Raw genomic sequence first — 17,787 nt, forward strand, 5'->3', positions numbered from 1 at the left:
ACACTGAGGCCTGGTATTCACAATGACGTCATACAACTTCCGTGAAAGTGCAAATAGTAACGCTTTCACTTCCGTTTTGTCTTCAAAACAAAAACACAAGTTTGATCAAGGTGTTGCTAAGCGAGAACAAAAGCTGACGAGCAACACACTTTTATTTTGAAGGACAGGCAAATTGTGTCGCTACTGTAAACTGTAAATTATTTGATCTCTATTTAATTTCATCACGCCAAAAAAATATGTCAGAGAAACCATGCATTACGTGTTATTCAAAGGTATTCATTTATTTAAAGTTTAATGGTCTAGTATAACAAATTAATGGAAATTACAACCTTAGATAAAAACTTCATAGATATAGTAGATTGTCAAAAAAAAAGTACAAAACGTTTGAGGTAAACATCATTGAAAAAGCCATTTAAAAAGCCCTTATCAAAATCACAATTCAATTCAATTTCAGTTAAAAGCTTACTTCACAATATCTAGCCGTCCTAAAAAATGACAACACATTTTTATTTACAAGGTAGTGGTGCCACAAATACAGTGTAATAAGACGACATTCAGTAAAAATGCAAAAACATTTGTCAAATGTAAACAATAAACAATCACCCATTACACTCCTCTTGTAGTAGGCCAAATAGACAAGCAGATGAAAAGGATGTCATGACATTCATGTTTGCACTAAAAAGTAACTTTGTATTAGACTTTTGATGAGCACTGAAATTGAAAACCTTTCAGTCCACATTTTATCATAATGAACACAGCTGTGTTATAAAATCAAAAGACCACAGTAGAGAGAAGGGGGAAAACGTGTTTTAAGACTAATAAATACCCACACAAAAATTCTATGAAAAGCTATAACGGGTAGATCTAATGCAATGAGAAAACATGTGTGTTATTTTCTCTTGTAGATGTTGATTAAAAAGAGGCCCCTCATTGGGAGATGTACACAGCAAAATCCTCAGTCTTAATTTATCCATTTGTAACTCTGAGAGTGTACACAGTCAGCACTTACAGTGTATGGAGTGCACTTAAACATAGAATCTGAAAATCCTAAAGATGTTACTGCTGTAACATAGCTGTTAAAAGCTCCTTAATGTTTTGTCCCCCAAATATGAAAGCACAGAGTACAGGGCGTAGGGAGGTAGGGCTGGCTTTACAACCCTGAGGAGAACCCTGTCTAAACAGTGCTCTGTCTGCTCTCGTGTCCATATCCCATAGACTCTGCAGTTTGGGATGGAAAATCAATGAATATCCCGTCCGAGTCTGAGTCTGCAGACACCTGCCCAATTATGGTTTCAGGGCTGGATGATCCACTGGGAGGTGTGGAAGAGGCACCCAATGTGCTCATATCAGTGAGCGTTGTTGTGGCTTCAGTCCCATGAAGCGGTCCTGGGGAGTGAAGAGGAAGGATGGAGGGAGAGGGAAGAGGCAATTCCAGGGCACTTGCTCCTCCTGGTACCATTCCTAGAAAAGAAAGGAAATGGATTCACTGGCTAAACCAGGCCAGCACAGACAAGGAGCAGTGTTTCTCAAATGTTTTAATTTCAAAGACCCCTATTTTGGTATGCATTAGGCCAAGGATTAGGAGTGCAACAGTAGTTGAACTAATCAATTTAATTGATTATAAGAAATAATTGATTTTAATTTTGGGTGGGGGGTTGAGATTTTGCTTTTTCCCCCAAATTAAAAAAGTGTGCTTGTAGTTGTGCAAAAAAGTGAAAAACGTCTTGAATAGTTAGACTAATTGATTTTATCGTTTATAAAAATGTATTCAATTTTTTTCGTTGATGTTATAAAAACATGCTTCTCAATTATTCGATTCGAAAAAAGTCATCGATAGAATAATAATAATCGATAGTTTCAGCTCTACCACGGACCGTCCATAACTCAGAGTTACAGACCTGTATGGGGGCATTTGGTTCAGTAAATTAAATGGGGACCCCCTGGAACCCCCTCAAGGATCCTTGGGGTTCCCATACCCCACTTTGAGAAACACTGAACAAGAGGAGGAGAAACAGCAGCAAGTCTGTGTCAACATGAATTAAGCTTGTTTACTGCTGGCTCAATGATTTAATTTCAGTCATAACATTAGGATGGACGCATTCATAGAATTGAATCTATTCTGTGAACAATACTCTACCATTGAACTGAGGGCCCACACAGAGCCTGTTGGCAGAGGAGGAGGACAGCTCAGGTCCAGAGGCTAGGTCAGCGTAGGCTAGTCCTTGTTCTTCCAAGCATATGATCTCGCAGGCCGAGTGGCGTCTGATTCCTCCACTCCCAACAGAGCCGGCATCTGGGTCATATTCAGCCACTGGGGTCAGTAAGAGAGGGATATTATAGCTTTTAGATCGGACCACTGGGTTTTTGGATGGCTGATCTGCGGGCTTCGGCCAGCACCACTGTAAACGTTTCTCTGCAAGACAAAGTAGGAGGGAGAGAGGGAGAAATTGTTAGCTGGTTTCAGAGTAGCATTTATATTAGTTATTTATTTACTCAATAAACTAATAAAAAGAGAGGCAGACAGGTTTATGTCTGTCACTTTGGAATGATCTCCTCTGCCTTACCCATCACACAGCATTGAGCCTCACTTCCATCTCCAGAACAGAGTCCATGGGTACCCAGGTAAGGGGAAACCACCTTTTGAACCAGAGATTCCAGTCTCAAGTAGTCTTCATTTGCACCTCGTGATTCATGGACCCCCTACCAACACAATCAAAATCACTTTACTGGTACGTTTGCAAACGATATATGGGGTTGGCAGGCTTTTCACATGGACTCAATTTAACATATTTACAACAAGATTAAAAAATATTTATATGATAAAGTGTAGCAAAACATAAGACTGCAGACAGTGATTATCAACGTGGGGTCCGGGGCCCCGCAGGTGTTCTTGAGAGGGGACATGGGGTCCCCAGCTAAATGATTATTACATGTACAAGTACGGTAAATACAACAAAGAACATACAAGGATGGCTATGTTGATCAGAGTTTCATTATTATCTCTATGCCTACAGTACAAAGACTTCTGGACCAAATGACAGACCATATTGGACCAAATTGTGCCAAACAAAAAAACATTTCTTAGATTCGGGTCTCACAGATAAAATATCAAATGTCAAAATTCACCCACCTGTAGAATGAGCAGCATCTGTGTAACAGAGGGGGGCACACGGGCCCGAGGTCGCGACAGTGCGTCATCTAGGTTTACACTCAGGACTATGGTGTTCCGGAAGTGAAGCAACGCAAGCTGTTTAACAGAGGGCTCCTTACCCTGGACAGACGAGGAAAAGGCAGCGGTATTGAGGGAAATATTTGACTACACGAGAACCACTGCAGTGTTAAATCAAAACCACATTAACCCTGGTGTCCCTGTTTTGGAAATGTCATTATATGCACACATTCTTGAAAATAAATAGCCTAGATTACTTAATTTATACATGTCAAAAATAGATCTACAAGCTCATCGTGATACGTTGTGAGCTGGTGAATTGGCTATTTTCAAATGACAGTGTCAGCTTAATTGTTTAACTCTGAGAATGTATAGTAGACAAAGACATCAGATCATAGAAGAGAGGGCATTACCTGGACAGGGTGGAAGATGGCCTGCAGCATTGAGAGAACATCACAAAAGAAGAAATCCCACGTCTCTGCCAGAGAGTCTAATAGCTTCTGGCCTACACAAATACAAGAGTAAAGCAAACATGTAAACGAGACTATTGATTTATACTTGCTGACACTGAGATCCCTTTGTCCAGATTGTGTCCAATAGTGTTCGTACCTTCATAGAACCTGATTTTGTCTCGTAGAATGACCATGCCCTTAGTCAGCAGCTGATTCTGTGAGACGCAGTGAATAGAATCAACTTTATTAAACAGCAATATCAGAGGTACTGTCAGTGGGTGCCACCACAGCAGAAATGTATTGCAACATGTACTTCTGTCTTATACATCAGTAACTGGTTTCATGTATCTGGAAGATGTGTTCTATTGCTTCTGCTTTGTAGCATTTACAGCTCACTGTCTCCTGAGTGGATAACCATCCTGATCCTATTTCACCCAATATCAAAGGTTTCAGTTACCTGAAGGTATTCCGTGAAGAAGGAGCCCAGCTCAGTTTTCAACAGATGCCTGAGGAAACAAAGACAACAAAGTCGCTCTAACACAAAGTGACACATAATTAAGTATCATAATGTAAATGCAGATTGTTTGTTTGTCTGATTCTTCTTTCTTTCTTTCTTGTTTTTTTTTCTTTCTGCCTTTGCTTTGTAGTTGCTCCAAAACATATTACCTACTACCTACCCAATAGGCTTTGTAATGCACATTGTTCACATAATACAGTACATGCAAATATTATCCCAGAAATAGCGGTCAAAACGTTAACCAATAATGGCCACAGGTCTCTGACCTCCACATGGCTCCCCCTGTGTGCTAATGTGTTTACTGAGCTATAATAGAAGCTGATGTGATAGAGGTTATGGGTCTAATGTCTGGTCTAGAGAGATAATGAGATATCTGGCATGACCACATGACACATGCCACATGCACACACAAACAAGCTCATTCACAAGAAAACAGACATTAAGTCAGCTCTGTACACCCAGCGTATAATTATGCTACTTTTAGCACAAAATCACATCAACAGTCAAACATAGCACACATGAATGTTCCCTTGTGTAGTGTGTGTGTGTGTGTGTGTGTGTGTGTGTGTGTGTGTGTGTGTGTGTGTGTGTGTGTGTGTGTGTGTGTGTGTGTGTGTGTGTGTGTGTGTGTGTGTGTGTGTGTGTGTGTGTGCGTGCGTGCGTGCGTGCGTGCGTGCACACACACACACACACACACACACACAGCGGCGGAGGCGGCTATGTGGTTTTTACATACCGGACACCTTCATTGAGGATGTAGAGTTCGTTATCTGCCAGACCTTTCTTCTGGAAGACAGCGATAACAGCGTTGTGGATGCTGCAACACCACAGACAAAGCAGGCCTGAATCAATATGCTTGGAAGTTCATACTAACAAAGTCAGCCTTAATGATTAATGAATGGTTAATGCTATATATTCATAGGACATACCTGTTCCATGTGGCGTTGGCCCCCGCTCTCTTCTGCTTCTCTCCCCTGTCCTCCGGTGAGCCTTTCTCACTCTTTCCCAGCTCACTGAGGCTGGGAGAGCTCATCAACTTCAGCCGATGCAGAGTCCTCATGTCAGAGATGGAGAGGAGAAGGAGAGAGAGAAAGGGAGAGAAAGATGGAGGATGGGAGAGAAAGAGAGTATGCACTAAGTACTGGACAGGAGAAAGGAGGTCAGGCCAGGCACCAATGTACACACACACACACACACACACACACACACACACACACACACACACACACACACACACACACACACACACACACACACACACACACACACACACACACACACACACACACACACAGAGGAAAGAACGACAAGAAGGTAGCTTGAGGGGAGAAGGGAACAGAAGCTGTGTGTGTGTGTGTGTGTGTGTGTGTGTGTGTGTGTGTGTGTGTGTGTGTGTGTGTGTGTGTGTGTGTGTGTGTGTGTGTGTGTGTGTGTGAGAGAGAGAGAGAAAGAGAGAGAGAGAGAGAGAGAGAGAGAGAGAGAGAGAGAGAGAGAGAGAGAGAGAGAGAGAGAGAAAGAGTAGAGAGAGAGAGAGAGAGAGAGAGAGAGTGGGGCAGAGCAGTGAGAGTACAGTGACAGATAAATAGAGAGAGAAGTAGGACAGAGTGAAGTGTGGTAAGAGAGGGATAGGGTGTTAAGAAAAGGATGGGGCGGAGCCAAGCTGGAAGGTGGGCCACAGTAGTGTCACCATACTGTTTGATAACAATAGCACATCCACTGATACTGCCTGCCCTTCTTCTCTTCACTCTCCTCTCTCTCCCTCTCCTTATGATACAATACAGCCATTGACTCCAACAAATTATTATGCATAACACAGATGCGGAGGGAACTGCTGATCCGGACAAGACTTTGTTCTGCTTGTCATTATAGAGTCAGGGCTGAGGAGGAAGCAGTCTGGACTCTTTAACAACAACCGAACCGGGACAGGAAATAGTGATACAATACAGGACAATAAAGACCATTTTCCTGCTCTTCTATTTTCAACACAGCTGGTGATGTGTGCGGTGCAACAACACAAAACTGACATGCAGCAGCCTTACGGGAGACATCCCATTTCAGCAACAGGATTTGCCTCATTCAGGGGGTTTCTGAATGAAGTGATGCACTCACTATTACCAGTGTACAGTACAGTTGTCATGTGTAAGTTTACTGAGAAAACAAATGTCCCTGTATGAGATGACAGCAGAAATACTGTAGATTGATGCCTCTTGTTCCAGTGGCTGTAGGTGAAAATTAGATCTCTGAACATTACACCAAGCAACGACATGTTCAAACCCACGCAGTCCAGAAAACTGTGGACGGCACAACTGTAAACAATAGGCCAATTCAGCGCCCACATACATACAAACACACAAACGTGGAAGCACATTTAGGAAGGCATTTTAATTATGAATCTGCAAACATAAGCACACATACGCACCCTTAAATCGTTGCTTTCGTGCAGAAACCTCCTATCTCCATATTCTAACTGTTTGTGTTTTTTCGTAAATTATCGCCCTACTTGATCATATTACAGCGTCACACAAAAGTATCAAAAGTGGCGGCTGCTACTTTTGCTATTTTTTTATTTGAATCCTGAAAAGTATCAGTTTTGGACATGTGAGGTTTCCACCCGACAGAGACGATATGCATTATAAAATAAGTCCATGGATAGTCCATCAGGGGATAATTTTCGTTAGGCCACCTCACCCTGTGTTACAGAAATATTCAGCTAGTTAATGAAACCTTCTGGGAACAGAGATGCTTGGATTGTTACAACTGCTGATGAATATTTCATATGTTTACGGAATGCTAATCCTAGGAACGGATCCTTACCTCCTGATTGGATGATGGCTGCTGTCCATGTCTGGGCTTGGGGGAGGGGCTGAGAAGGTGGTGAAGTTGAGTGACAGGGGTCGGGGGGAGGGGCGGGAGGCATGCCTCCTCCGGAGCCCGTCAAGCATCTGTCAAAAACAAACAGGAAATGGTGCAAAACTGCTGTGGCTGCCCTGAGATTGTTGAGAGCACTGACAGACATACAGATCATACAAGAAACACAGCAGTTGAAGTGACAAGCATAAAACAGTGGCTTTTAATACTAATCTGCTCAGTCCTATATCATTTCTATAGTATTACATTATTTATGATATTGTATTATTTTTGGCACTGTTGCCAATGGCAGTTGAAGTCAAACAGTGGATTTTGGAGAGTAAGCTATGTACGTAAGCTATGTAAGCTATGTAAGTCATACTATATAATTTCTATAATATGAATAGAATATGAAATTGTATACAGTATTGCATTTTCCACCGTTGCTTGCTTATGGAGGCATGTAGTCTAGAGCATGGTCACTCTCGACCTGCTTTATACATGTCAGGTGTTGTGATAAGTTGATGTGGCACTATATAAATAAAATGTATTGATAATATGACCATCTGAGCATTTCAGTATACATTCCTCCCTGTGTAAGTCTGTAACTGTTTTAAATGATTCTGTGTGTTGATTTGTATGATTGTATTTCTCATGGTGTAATCTCGGCATCATTGTAAACGAGGGTCACCCTCATTGATTTCTCAGAGGATGGTAAATAAAAGTTGAATGAATGAAGAATAATGAATTTGTCATCTCTTTGACGAGGGGGAAAAAAACAATAAATAACAGATGAAAGAGGCGAGAAGAGGAAAATTACTCAATAAATGAAATAGACTTACGGCCTCTGAGGTTAAAGATCAGTACACAGACTGAGGAGCCTCTAGATTCTTCAATTGTCCTACTTTATCCATTAATGTTACTGTGGATTCCTTATACTGCTACAACTATATTGGCTGTTACTCTTATGATTTCAACACTATGGGGAGTATAAGCAAACTGTTTTCTCATGAGTTTTTGCAACATGTTTTGCAATCGACCTCGGCTTTCTCTTTCTCTTTCCACATACACAGCTATTACATCAGTTTTGACTTTTGAGTGAATTAATCAAACGGCCATGTAGCCCCGTTCCTCTTGAAACATGACATTATATGTGGGTACTTTTACTCCATTACAATTATTGGAAAACTTTATTTAGGCTATAGTTACTTTGTAGATTTTGTTGGAAATACATGGACCACATCAGCCCTACATTTTTTGAAAATAACCGATCTACAAGCTCACAAAGCTTATAGATCTGCTATTTTCAAAAGATGAAAACCTGTGAAATGGGGACACTCTGCATAATGAGTACTTTCTACTTTTGGTACTTTAAGTACATTTTTATACCAAATTACCAATACATTTGTACTTTTACTCAAGTAAATTTTGATTACCAGACTTTTACTTGTAACTGAGTATTTCTCTACGTTGCAGTATTGATACTTTTACTTAAGTAAAAACTGTGAGTTATTTTTCCACCACTGGTGTCTCCCCATAAAAAAAATACACAAGCACCATCAACTGGTCACTGGGGAGAACAACAGTCTGGGTTGTCAGTGCCAACCCCAGACAAAGACAGCAGAAAGCGTGTGTTTATCATTTCCCTGTATAGGTGCCAAAGTAAATGGTCGTGACTCATCTGTTTCCCAGAAGGCTACCTTATCCTAAGTTAAAATCACATTAATTTCCGCTCCCTCTTTTTCAGTCATATACACATGCAGAGAGAGAGAGAGAGAGAGAGAGAGAGAGAGAGAGAGAGAGAGAGAGAGAGAGAGAGAGATGCCACGCCAGTCTGGGTATTCTGCTGTTGTTCTTGTTATGGTTTACATTAAGACGACATGTAGTGGAATCGACATCCGTACAATCGACACAAGTTTTCAAATGTCTAAAAAATCTTTTGAAAATAGCAGATCTACAATTTCACAATCGCGACGCATTGTGATCTTATATATCTGCTATTTTCAAATGGCCGAAATGTAGGTTGAAGTGGATTCTTCATTCTAACGCATTTATAGGCCTATCTAGTGGGCCTGATCGACATAGTGCCCCCGTTATTAATATAAATCATAGAACATATAAACAAAACACACACCGCGCATATATGTGGATGTTTTTCAACGTGTGTGTCTAGTCTACGTGTTTTTCTACGTGTGTGTGTGTGTGTGTGTGTGTGTGTGTGTGTGTGTGTGTGTGTGTGTGTGTGTGTGTGTGTGCTGTAGCACAGTAACGCAAGCAGGGTGGGATGTGTAAACAAAACGCGTCGATCGCGCACTACAGTCACACACACATGAGCACTTTAGTTTAAACCTATATACGTTGGCTATTTGAAAATAGCCGATCTATAAGCACACAACGCCTGAGCTTGTAGATCTGCTATTTTCCAAAAAGCTCTTGAAAAGAAGAAAGTGAAATATCGGGAATACGTTCTAAAAAATAATTTTAGATGCGCCGGTCTGCGGAGAAATACATTAATTTGGGCGTCCTTCATCATCATAAATGTTCAGAGTTGCCACATGCGCCGCCAGTCCTCTGTAGTCTGTCTGCGTACTCACCGTTCCTCCTGTCGTGTTCTTATTGTGGATGAAATGAGCAGATCGTCTACCGACGATCAATATTCATCATTTGGCTGCACATCAGTCGTTGTGTGTCCTCTCCTCTTCTTCAGACCACCCAGTCCGACCACACACACACACACACACACACACACACACACACACACACACACACACACACACACACACACACACACAGCGGGGTGCAGTGGAGAGATGCGCTAGCAGCAGCGACCTATAATACTACATGCGTGGGGAGTCATTCATGGAGCCTAGTGAACCGCATGCTCGCCCCCATGTTGTTTTGACTAGATGCAGCAGACCTGTGTTGTAGTAGACGGACCGAGCGTCTACGAGCACACGTGCACGCGCATTATGGTATCTTGACTGTAATCGTCAGAGAGGGTGAAAGGGGTGCGTGGTGTCGTAACGGGTCGATATAGGCAGGCACACATGTATTTGTTTTGTTTATTTACATTGACATTCACTGTTTCAATCATTTTGGAATGGCAGTCCAATCTATTTTGAATGTCGTTCGTAGCTGTCGGGTGGAAATTCCAATGGATCCAATGTAGTTATTGATAATAACTACATTGGATCCATCCAAATAATAACTTATTATTTAGTCTCCAAGCTTGGTTCAATAACTTAAAGCTTGTTTTTTGTGTGACACTGTAGTAGCATTAATTTACAGAAATAAATATCATGTCAGTATCATACTGACATTGTACTGACATTCTGATATTGACATGATACTGACTATAATACAGTAACTGGCATGATACTGACATGATACTGACCATGATACTGACTATGATACTGTAACTGACATGATACTGACCATGATACTGACATGATACTGACATGATACTGACTATGATACTGACCATGATACTGACTATGATACTGTAACTGACATGATACTGACATGATACTGACCATGATACTGTAACTGACATGATACTGACCATGATACTGACATGATACTGACCATGATACTGACATGATACTGACCATGATACTGACTATGATATAATGACCATGATACTGAAATGATACTGACATGATACTGACCATAATACTCACATGATAGGCCTATGATACTGCTGACCATAATACTGAAATGATACTGACCTGATACTGACCATGATACTGACTATGATATTGACCGTGATACTGACTATGACTAACCATGATACTGAAATGATACTGACCATGATAGACTACTGACCATGATACTGACCATGATATTGACCATGACTAACCAACCATGATACTGACATGATACTGACCACGACTAATCACTGTAATAGAGTATTCATTGCACGCACGCACGCACGCACGCGCACGCACACACACGCACGCGCACGCACACACACACACACACACACACACACACACACACACACACACACACACTAACTAGTGTTTACCAGTCTGTTAACCAGTGCAAACACCCGCATTACGGAACTACTTGACTACAGCACACAGCAGGCAACTCAGCGTCGCTTGTTTTGTAACCTCGCGTCATCAGTGTTCCCTCCGTGGTGGAAAGCCTGCTGACGCGAGGTTTACTTATTTTGTTGCCTCGTAGAGCGCAGTTGAGCGGAGTGCTCCGCCCTGATAATGCGAGAATGCTGGTCTTTGGCTCCGCCCAGAGCCTTGTGTTGGACGCAGTGTTGCCATGTCGGCTTATCATAAGCGACTTTGGGCTTCTTTTTCTGTTTTTCTTTAGCTTGTAAAAATTGGTAGTTGGGGGGGAGGGGGGGGGGGGGGCTTGCTTCCAAACCTTTTCATTATTATTTAAACCAGTGGTTCTCAAATATTTGCACGAAAATGTTTTGTGCCATGTTTTGTGGGAGCATTTGTGTTGTTAGAATGTTGCAAAAAAGATAATCGTGGCGCGTTGTGAGCTTGTAGATCGGCTATTTTCCATTTTGAAGCGCTCATGTGGCCAAGTTGCTTCTTTTGGGCTTGTTCGACTAGACCTGGTTACTTATTTGTCTCACAACATCTGGCAACACTAGCCTCTATAGGAAATGGCACTTCAACCAAACACAAAGCGGGAGTGGAGTGGAGGAGCGATCGATAGATTATAACTCTATGGAGTGGAGGAGCGATATATATTTTAAATCTATTAAGTGGAGGAGGAAGATTGTTGAGATAACTCAATAGCAACATTTTCTTTCATAATTTTGAATTTATTTTATTTTGTATAGATTTTTTTTTACGGGAGGGACACAGACAGCTGAAATGTGTGTTTACGACGAGGCGTATCGAGGCTAAATTCATGCAAACCTGAACTTAATAGCAACTGATTGGTTGATACTGTGAGAGAAGTCTGCAAACATGCACAATGATAGAGAGCAGGACGACAAGAGGACCAGGCCAGCCAAGTGCTTTGGACAGGTAGACAGTGGTGTAAAGTAACTAAGTACGTTTACTCAAGTACTGTACTTAAGTACAATTTTGAGGTACTTTTACATTGCTGGAGTATTTCCAATTTCCAATACCTTTACTTCTACTCCACTACATCTCAGAGGCAAATATTGTACTTTTACTCCACTACAATTATTTGAAAACGTTATAGTTACTAGTTACTTTTCATTATTTGGAAAAACATACATTAACCACTTCAGCCCTATATTTTGAAAATAGCTGATCTACAAGCTCACAATCAACGCATTGTGAGCTTGTAGATCTGCTATTTTCAAAAGATTTTTACACATTTGAAAACTTACATTTTGATACCAATACTTTTGTACTTTTACTCAAGTACATTTTGAAATCCGGACTTTTACTTGTAACAACAGAGTATTTCTACATTGCAGTATTGATACTTTTACTTAAGTAAAAAATGTGAGTACTATTTCCACCATTGCAGGTAGACCATGGCTACTGTATGGACTTCTGGAATAGAGCCTCACAACTCTCTCACAATTTTAATGTGTATACATGTATGCTGTCAAAATTACACATGGATCAATTAACACCCACGTATGGTATCTGAAATTAAATGGGGTTCAGGTGTGTTAAAGATCTTAGCCTAATGTTGGGAATGTAACTTAATTACATGTTACACCTGTAGGCTATTTCGGTCTTCTATAATGTGTGAATTGAACTTTTACAAGTCGTGTTGTTGTACTCTAATGTTACACCAGCAGTGAATGTCAGATAAGACCAAAGAGTGGATGACTGTCATGCACTTCTTGAGATAAATGTCTAGTGTCATCCTTTTTGGTGTCGCTGAAAGTAGCACGGAATTTGATCTGCATCCATCCAGATGATATTGTAGATGCAACAGCATCGTCCCTGACTGGACTCTGTTCACAGTACTCTTACACTGCAGAGGAATACCAGGCAGTCCAGAATGCTCTGCGACAGAAGCTTGGACCAGAGTACATCAGTAGCAGAATGGCTGGAGGAGGCCAGAAGGTAAAATATGCGCGCGTGCACACACACACACACACACACACACACACACACACACACACACACACACACACACACACACACACACACACACACACACACACACACACACACACACACACCCTGTTCCTATATCTCTATAGCCCATATCTGTTGTGCTGACAAACGCTTGAACCAATTTTTTACAGGTGTGCTATATTGAAGGGCATCGAGTGATCGGCTTAGCCAATGAGATGTTTGGCTACAATGGCTGGTCTCACTCCATCTCCCAGCAGAGTGTTGGTAAGAAAATTGAAATCTTGCACAATTGGATCTCTTCCTGACAGCCAAGGTGCTGTCAGTGTCAAAACACTATACTTACAGACCGTGTTTCTGGCCTTTACAGACTTTGTGGACCTTGTCAATGGGAAGTTCTATGTTGGAGTCAGTGCATTTATCAAAGTGCAGTTGAAGGTTAGTTGAATAACCAATTAATAGGCTGTACATTTGCTGATTTTTTTTTTCATTGTTGAATTTCAAAGGAGAAAGGACCTAAACTAAGCCAAAACACTTAATCCTCCACGCTATGGAGTCCAGCTTAGGTCTTTGTTGTTTTCCTGCTGCTTTGTTTTTTGCAACCAAGCACAGTCTCATGATCAAGACTCAGAATGCAGGAGTTTGAAGTCACGCACCTCGTTCGCTGACCGCCTATCCTGAACTTAACCACACCAAACCCATTCTAAACTTAAAAATGTATAACCTAATGCAAATTATAAAACCTAAACAAATATATTTTAACTTAACTAAATCTAACCATCTGTAGCACAATGCCTAAATACACCCATTTGACTTAAAAGCTAAATGAAACCTAAATTTAGGTCAGTGCGATTGGCTCTAGCCATGGAATGCACATCTTGGCATATCTAGCAGTTTGTGCAATGCATTATGGGTTACTGGTGTTTCTAGAGCCACTACCTTACTTCTATTAAAGCAACAACCCCTTACTTTTGAATATACTTATGTCTTGTACATTTGGGCAATACTGCTTAATTTGTCCTTTCAATATTAGAGTATAAATCAGGATTAAGAGTGTGATCACTTCCAGGATGGGTCGTTCCACGAAGATGTGGGCTACGGAGTGAGCGAGGGACTGAAGTCTAAAGCACTGTCACTGGAGAAGGCCAGGAAGGAAGCTGTCACTGATGGACTAAAGCGATCGCTGAAGTATTGCAACACCATTTTGTGATAGTACAGATGGACACAAACACATAATCCCCAGTGTGCAGAATGTTCACAATTTCCCAGAATTAAATGCTTACCTGTTAATGTACGGATTAATAACATGCAGTTTGTCTATAAGCAGACTGAACAAAAGGCCAAGCTGATGTGTGTTTGCTCCCATTCAGATGCTTTGGCAATGCCCTTGGAAACTGCATCCTGAATAAGGAATACCTCATGGCCATTAACAAAATCCCCAAACAGGTCAAATATACCTCAACTGTCTTGTCTTGTTTTGTGGTCTTTTGTCACCCAAGAACTATTCTGATGCAGAGTCTCTCCATCTCTCCTTCCCGTACAGCCTAATCCTCCTCTGGACCCAGCTAAAACCAAGCGCTCTGACGGTGAACCCTTAGTAGAGAAAGCACGCTTCTCTAGCCTGGCCCGGGATGACAACCCTGGGCCTGCAGTGCAATCTGCCAGGCCTCCCCTGGAGCCCAGAGTCCTCAACCAGAGCCTGTCAGAAGGCCAAAAGGGTGGGAAAGAAGCCAAAGCATCTTTCCATCACACTAATCCTGGTCCCATATCATCACCTGTACATTCTGTAGCTCTGGCAGGCATGAAGAAGGAGAATGATGTTTGTGTCGGGTAAACAAGACTGTCCACTGCAATGGCCCAATACTGGGTTTAGTTTCGTTCAGTAATAATTGTACAGCTACTGACATTTCTCTGACCATCACTAATAATATCTCTCCTCTTTTTTCCTCCTCCGTCTCTCCAGGCGATCACCAGACTCCGGGGAAGTCTCAGAAACGCACACAGATCCCAAACAACTGAGAAAGCTCAAGCAACAACAGCTCCAGCAGAAGTTCAGGTTAGATATGGAAGCTAAGAAGCTGCATCAAGAAGAGGGAGAATATCAGTTCCAGTCTATGGCTACAGAGGTCACTGTTGCACAGGCCCCATGTGATGGTAAGGGGGAACAACAGTGGTAGGAGAAAACGTTGTTAGCGTTGTCTTGCTATGTTGTCTATCTCTTTGTAAAATGTTATAAATATGAGGTTTCACCTGGCATTGATATTTTTTCATTATGCCACTCTACCCGCAGGTCGTGTCAGCCTTCCAGGCCAGGTAGTTGTGCCCAAGTCCAACCACAGTGCCCCAACTGGACAACGTGAACCTTGCAACAGCCACAACTATATAGGTACTTGAAAAAAACACCAGAGGGCTCAAGATACTCCTGATGAAGACACATTCCTATTATCTGTAGCTTTACTGGCTAACCACACTTTGTCTACTTGTTTGCTTTAGCGGATGATCCTGAGTTATGGGATTTCACCATGGAGGGTATTGACGAGCTAGATGTACCCGCAGGTGGACATCCTTCTAGAGGCTCCAGGCCAAGTACACCTGCAAATCACCAGATGCAGACACGAAGTCAGACCCCTCAGAGGGGCCCAACAGAAGAGGCCCCGCAACACAGTCGAATTCCAGGAAAACACTCCCAGTATAGACCTCAACTTGAAGCAAAGCCAGGTGAGATTAAAAAAAAGAAAAAATAAGTCCTGTTTGGCAATGTTTGCCTTTTTCTTATGTTTAGTTTCTGCTTTGCTAATTTAATTTAATTTTTTGCAGGTGAGGCGTTAAGTCCATATAGGCATGGGCAGTGCTTGAAAAAACGCAAATTGGACAGATGAACGCTGGAAATCTGTCTCTTGAATTGTCCTTAAACCAATTTTATAATTTTGACAGAATTTTGATTTATTTGTTTGAATGGGTACAGTAACATTTACATAGCAATTCATGCCATTTATTCTGTAAATGTGTTGACATGTAGGATTTTGTAAAAAAAATAAATGGAACCGTGTCTGGTTTAGAATTGTTTGATAAGGAATAACTTTAAAGTGTGTGTGTGTGTGTGTGTGTGGGGGGGGGGGGGGGGCTAATGGTCTGGCCACTATTGATTGAATCACTATTGACTAATGATTTTTTTTCACTGCCTGTTTTTCAGTCAGTCTTTTACTTCATTTTCTAGGGGAGGCGAGATTTTAGTTCCTGCGTCTACGGTGGGTACGCCACTGATAGCGTCACAATCAGTGGTTCACAAACTTTTTAGCTCGAGTCTTGAGGCTTGGGTCCCGGCTCCCGGGGAGACATCAAATTTGAGTCCCAAGACTCAAGACCCAAAAGAGAAATTTGATGTCTCCCCGGGAGCCTCCGTCTTGACTCGAGACTCTTTTGGGTCTTGAGTCTTGGGACTCAAGACCCAAAAGAGTCCCAAGACTCAAGACCCAAAAGAGAAATTTGAAGTCTCCCCGGGAGCCTCCGTCTTGACTCAAGACCCAAAAGAGAAATTTGATGTCTCCCCGGAATGATACGAAGAAGTAAAATGTATAATAAGCAAGAAAGGAAACACGGCCGCAATAAATGGATCCAGAGAGAAAGCGTTGCAAAGTATTGCCGACAAATTAAATGCACAAGTAGTCCAAAAATATATACAATTTATATGCAAGTCCATAAATATATAATTCAGTTAGGCTTAAACATGAGGAGTGTATAGTGAATATTGGAATTATCGCCTACTAATCTACAATGCGATAGCCTATTATATGCGCCATGCATCCAACCAATATGTCTGAGTCTGTGCTCAGGAATGTGTCAAAAACAAAAAAAAATCCATGAATTCAAGGCTTCATGGAGTGTGTAATTGATAGATATTAAGTATTAATTTGGTGAACTATTCTTTTAAGTGTCTTATTCAGGGACACTTTGACACATTGCATTGGCCTGGGACCGAACAGGGGATTTATGGCTTGCCAGGCAGGCTCTCTAACCATTCAGCTATGGCCACATCACCATTGAAGATTCTAAGGCAGTTCTACTCTGTGACAGTAAAGGGGTTTCAGGGGAAACCAGCAAAATGAGGAATAATATAATAAAAGACTGTCTTGCTAATAAAGCGTCATGTCTCTCTTTTTTTTTTAACAATGTATAAGATATTACCTTTATATTATTTAATAAATAATGCATTTCATCCTCTATATATTGTCCAGACCAGCTACCTTTATGATAAAGGTGAAAAAAGATAGTAGACCTGTGGGAGCTCTTCTGACTGAGCTATGGATAGAGCAGCCGCATTACAAGCAGAAGTCACAGATTCAATAGACTGAAAGAACGAGCCCAATCGATGGTCTTGAAGGGCGGAGCCAAACCCAGGCGCTGGATTCCAGCGCCTGGGTTTGGAGCACTCTGATCGGTTAGGAGATAACAAGGTCCTAAGACCAGCGTTCCTGCAAGGTTCTCCCAGGCTTTTTTTCTTTTGAAACAAAAAAAAAGGCATGGGTTTCCGAGGCTACAGATTCAACAACTCCCACCCTCGCCAGGGTCAAAAACTTATATATATTTGAAATCCGAACGTTTATGTAGATGAATGAACGGGTCAAAAATGGAGAAAGTGCAAACACCAGGTTTAAGTTCATCCAGATCTAGACCTGGTTCAGAGCGTTAGTGAGTTCTCTCTAACGCCCTGGAAGACCCCTCGCTCTGCGCATGTACAAGGAATTCCACTGCCCTTTCAGC

General features: G+C 41.6%; 2 protein-coding genes across 3 annotated transcripts; one reads left to right on the forward strand and one right to left on the reverse strand.

The window, feature by feature from the left end:
- Positions 1 to 261: 261 nt before the first annotated feature.
- prr5a (proline rich 5a (renal)) lies at positions 262 to 9,892 on the reverse strand. 2 transcript variants are annotated; one of them, XM_084060623.1, is made up of 11 exons: positions 9,580 to 9,892; positions 6,953 to 7,080; positions 5,068 to 5,193; positions 4,875 to 4,955; positions 4,079 to 4,127; positions 3,779 to 3,836; positions 3,583 to 3,674; positions 3,131 to 3,271; positions 2,565 to 2,700; positions 2,138 to 2,413; positions 262 to 1,461 (listed from the first exon to the last, which is right to left on the reverse strand). In XM_084060623.1, the coding sequence occupies exons 2-11, from the start codon at positions 7,078 to 7,080 to the stop codon at positions 1,175 to 1,177; spliced, it is 1,374 nt and encodes a 457-aa protein (XP_083916749.1). In that variant the 5' UTR covers positions 9,580 to 9,892; the 3' UTR covers positions 262 to 1,174. The 2 variants fall into 2 exon arrangements, with proteins under 2 accessions (XP_083916749.1, XP_083916750.1); XM_084060624.1 differs by lacking the exon at positions 9,580 to 9,892 and adding an exon at positions 7,828 to 8,179.
- A 1,772-nt stretch (positions 9,893 to 11,664) lies between these two features.
- Positions 11,665 to 16,069, forward strand: rad52 (RAD52 homolog, DNA repair protein). The gene is made up of 11 exons (XM_084060622.1): positions 11,665 to 11,988; positions 12,913 to 13,014; positions 13,200 to 13,293; positions 13,397 to 13,464; positions 14,096 to 14,214; positions 14,397 to 14,472; positions 14,570 to 14,856; positions 14,990 to 15,180; positions 15,317 to 15,412; positions 15,520 to 15,744; positions 15,844 to 16,069. The coding sequence occupies exons 1-11, from the start codon at positions 11,929 to 11,931 to the stop codon at positions 15,903 to 15,905; spliced, it is 1,380 nt and encodes a 459-aa protein (XP_083916748.1). The 5' UTR covers positions 11,665 to 11,928; the 3' UTR covers positions 15,906 to 16,069.
- Positions 16,070 to 17,787: the final 1,718 nt, after the last annotated feature.

The sequence above is a fragment of the Gymnoscopelus microlampas genome, assembly GCF_963454915.1.
Source record: "Gymnoscopelus microlampas genome assembly, chromosome: 6".
NCBI lineage: Eukaryota > Metazoa > Chordata > Actinopteri > Myctophiformes > Myctophidae > Gymnoscopelus > Gymnoscopelus microlampas.

Excerpts from the sequence above, each read along its gene's own strand:
- prr5a (XM_084060623.1), bottom strand. The coding sequence starts at position 7,080 with ATGCTTGACGGGCTCCGGAGGAGGCATGCCTCCCGCCCCTCCCCCCGA. Across the intron at positions 4,956-5,067 it reads GCCAACGCCACATGGAACAG|CATCCACAACGCTGTTATCG; the intron begins GTATGTCCTATG and ends GTGGTGTTGCAG. Across the intron at positions 3,272-3,582 it reads CCATCTTCCACCCTGTCCAG|GGTAAGGAGCCCTCTGTTAA; the intron begins GTAATGCCCTCT and ends TCGTCTGTCCAG.
- rad52 (XM_084060622.1), top strand. The coding sequence starts at position 11,929 with ATGCACAATGATAGAGAGCAGGACGACAAGAGGACCAGGCCAGCCAAG. Across the intron at positions 13,465-14,095 it reads TTATCAAAGTGCAGTTGAAG|GATGGGTCGTTCCACGAAGA; the intron begins GTTAGTTGAATA and ends GATCACTTCCAG. Across the intron at positions 15,181-15,316 it reads TGCACAGGCCCCATGTGATG|GTCGTGTCAGCCTTCCAGGC; the intron begins GTAAGGGGGAAC and ends CTCTACCCGCAG.